Source organism: Ichthyophthirius multifiliis, assembly GCF_000220395.1.
Source record: "Ichthyophthirius multifiliis unplaced genomic scaffold scaff_1120509251390, whole genome shotgun sequence".
Taxonomy (NCBI): domain Eukaryota; phylum Ciliophora; class Oligohymenophorea; order Hymenostomatida; genus Ichthyophthirius; species Ichthyophthirius multifiliis.
The window spans coordinates 42599-45744 of record NW_004085920.1 but is presented as its reverse complement, the minus strand read 5'-3'; the positions used below and the strand labels follow the sequence as shown (position 1 = coordinate 45744).

Below are 3146 nucleotides of genomic sequence, written 5' to 3'. Positions count from 1 at the left end.
TATATATATAAAAATATAAAAAAAAGATTATATGGACAACTTTTAAGATAATATATATAGATATATAAAGGTAATATATAAAATTTATATAAGTAAGCTTAGTTTAAAGCAAATACTTAAATATATCTAAATATTATATAATTAATAAATAAAAACACCTCCAATAAATTAACTTAAAATAATCTTATTTATACATAATTTAAAAAAATCGATTAAAAACGCATAACGTTTTAAAATATATAAATAATTTTCAAATATAAGTAATATTATTAAAACCAAGATTATAATTCTCTTATAAAAAAAAAACATCAGTATTTAGACATTTATATATTATTTTTATAATAGTGGGGCTATATATGGATATTTTTTATAATTAATAATAATCTAATATACTGTAGAAAAAAATTAAAACAAAAAAAAAATTCGTATTTTATATCTGTTTATGTAATAAAAAAGACTTCCGAATAAAAAAAAGTACTTCTTTTAGCTAAAAAAGAAAAACTAGAGGAGTTTTTCCATTTAGAAAACTAAAATTGGACTAAATAATCATTAAATTCTGAATTTATAAAGATTAAAATAATATATAGAATTTAGTCTAAAAAAAATACAAATATTTTTAGTCTAAAAAAAATAGAGATATTTTTAGTCTAAAAAAATATAAATATTTTTAGTCTAAAAAAAATAAAAAAATTTTATAGTCGAAAAATAATAGAAATTTTTTAGAATAAAAAAAATATTAATTTAAATAAATTGATTTAAACATATGTATCACATATATTAATTGTTTTAAATTAATATTAATCCAACTTTATTCAAAAATATCAAGTTTATGATAAATCTAAAAATCAAATAAAGAATTAATCAAAAAAATAAAAAATATCATATTTAAAATAAATAATTTAAACGCGATTATTAAGATTTCGAAAATATCCGAAAAGAATTTTTTTTTTTTTTTATATTATATATAAATAAATATATATATATAAATAAAAATATATATATATATTTATATAAATATATATCAATATTAATATATATATATTTAATAATATATTTATATATATATTATATTATTTATATATATATAATATTATACGTATTATAAATAATATTTTCTTATAAAATTATAATAGAATTTTATAATGAAATATTTTTTAATTTATTTTTAACTGTATATTTTATAATTTAAAAAAAATATTTATACATAAATTGTTGATTAATTAAATAAATTTATATATATATTTATATATTTATTAAATTAATTTTATATATATTTATAATTATTAATATTTTTAATTAATTAAAAAAATAAATATATATATATATATTATTAATATTTTTAATTAAAAAACAATAAAAACTCAAAATTTATTTTTAATTAAAGCTTTATTTTTAATACCAAATTCTTTCTTTTCTTCACCATTTATAGCTAAAATTTTTCCGAAATCTACACTTTCTCCTCTTTAGATCATATTTTTAGTTCTCTTTTTTGCATTTTATTTAGTTTGATTCCTTAAACTTTCTTTCCATTTAATAAATCCATTAAATCATCTTCATTAAATTATAGATTTTTTCCTATTTTTTTTATTTCATCTTAAAATAATTCTTTATCTAGTTTCATTTCTTCCATATTTACTTATAGAGCTTCGACATTTTCCATTTTAAATTTCATTTTCTCCATCTAATATATTATTTAATTAAAGATCAATTATATTGCTCTACCATATCCCTTAGTTCTACTCTATTCCTGGTGGTAATTTACAATACAGTACTTTACCCTAAACCACATCCTTTAGAATTAACTTTGCTGATTTAGCTTAATCAGGTAATCCACTTCCATTATAATAACCTTTACTTTACGCATAAAGATTTAAGAAAAAGGCTCCATCAGGCACCTCGACTTCAATTTTGACTTTATAGATCTTTTCTAGGACAACCTTAGGCACCCTCTCACATAACAAGTCCATTGGAGATAGAAAATCTTTCAATTTATCTATAGGAAGTACCCCATTTAGTGTCATTTCAGCCCTATTAGAAGCAGCATTAGGAAAGACTAATCCTGGACAATCACAAAGTATTATATTTTCTTCAAGGAAATGAGTTTAAAAGTTTTTAGTCTTTCCAGGTAAAGTTCCTACTCCTACTAATTTTTTATTACAAAGAGTATTAATAACTGAAGATTTTCCTACATTAGGATATCCAACCATACCTATTTAAAAAATAAATTCTTATTAATCTTAGCATCCAAATGATTATTTTTATTATTATAATTTATGTTAAAATATATCGAATAAGAGAAATTTCATTGATCCAAAAAGTGCATGCCTTGAGGCGATTTTCGGAGTGTTTAAATAAGACTTAAATTCCAATGGATCTAGTAGATCTTCTTCTTCATCTTATTCTTCTCCTTATCCTTTGTCAATTCTCATTTGTTCGTTTTTCGCACTAAAAAATATATGTTATGTTTTTTCCTAATTAAAATAATTACTCCAACACTTCCTTACTTCTTCTGATAATAAATCGCTTTTATTAATCACTAAAAAATTCTGTTTTTTTTCGAAAATTTCCTTCGTATAAATCTCTAAGTCTTAACATCTATAAAATAAAGGATCTCTTCCGTCTAAAATTTAAACTATTACATCCGAATTCTCCATTACCCTCCATAATTACTTCCAAACTTCTATGTTTTTTTCATATGGAGTAATTTAAATATTATAATGCTTTTCCTCTATTTTTGCTAGCTGTTTTCGCCATTCAATAAACGCATTATTCTCTTTTTAGTGTAATTCTTCTTTAGTCATATCATTTGTCCACTATGGTCTTCTTGGAATTCTTAAGTTTTTTAAATATTCATTATTTTCTATATTAAACATCCCATTTTTTATTTATTCCTCATCTTTATTTACATCTGTGATTATCTCTTTGTTCATTTATTCACCTTTTATTTTTACCCCCCTTAACGCATCAAATTACTTATTTTGGAGTTCAGTCACTTGTAAATAATCAGTCAAATTATCAGTTTCGATACATGATTTTAAGTCTCTAACTTAATTTAAGATTGCTTCGTTATTTTCAGCGTGAATAAATTTAGGTTCGTCAATTGTTTTAGGTTTGTATTTATGGTTTTGTTTATCAACTTGTTTCAT

General features: G+C 20.1%; 1 protein-coding gene across 1 annotated transcript, besides 7 other annotated features; it reads right to left on the bottom strand. All coding sequences in view use genetic code 6, as the record gives it.

Moving 5' to 3' along the window:
• Positions 1-589: 589 nt before the first annotated feature.
• Positions 590-736: a microsatellite.
• A 218-nt stretch (positions 737-954) lies between these two features.
• Positions 955-1095: a microsatellite.
• A 120-nt stretch (positions 1096-1215) lies between these two features.
• Positions 1216-1348: a microsatellite.
• Positions 1220-1287: a microsatellite.
• Positions 1239-1347: a microsatellite.
• Positions 1243-1303: a microsatellite.
• Positions 1271-1304: a microsatellite.
• Positions 1349-1589: 241 nt separating the features above from the next.
• IMG5_193600 (ribosome biogenesis gtpase, putative) lies at positions 1590-3146 on the bottom strand (the record flags this gene model as incomplete). The annotated part of the gene is made up of 1 exon (XM_004025010.1): positions 1590-3146. The coding sequence occupies one exon, from the start codon at positions 3144-3146 to the stop codon at positions 1590-1592; it is 1557 nt and encodes a 518-aa protein (XP_004025059.1).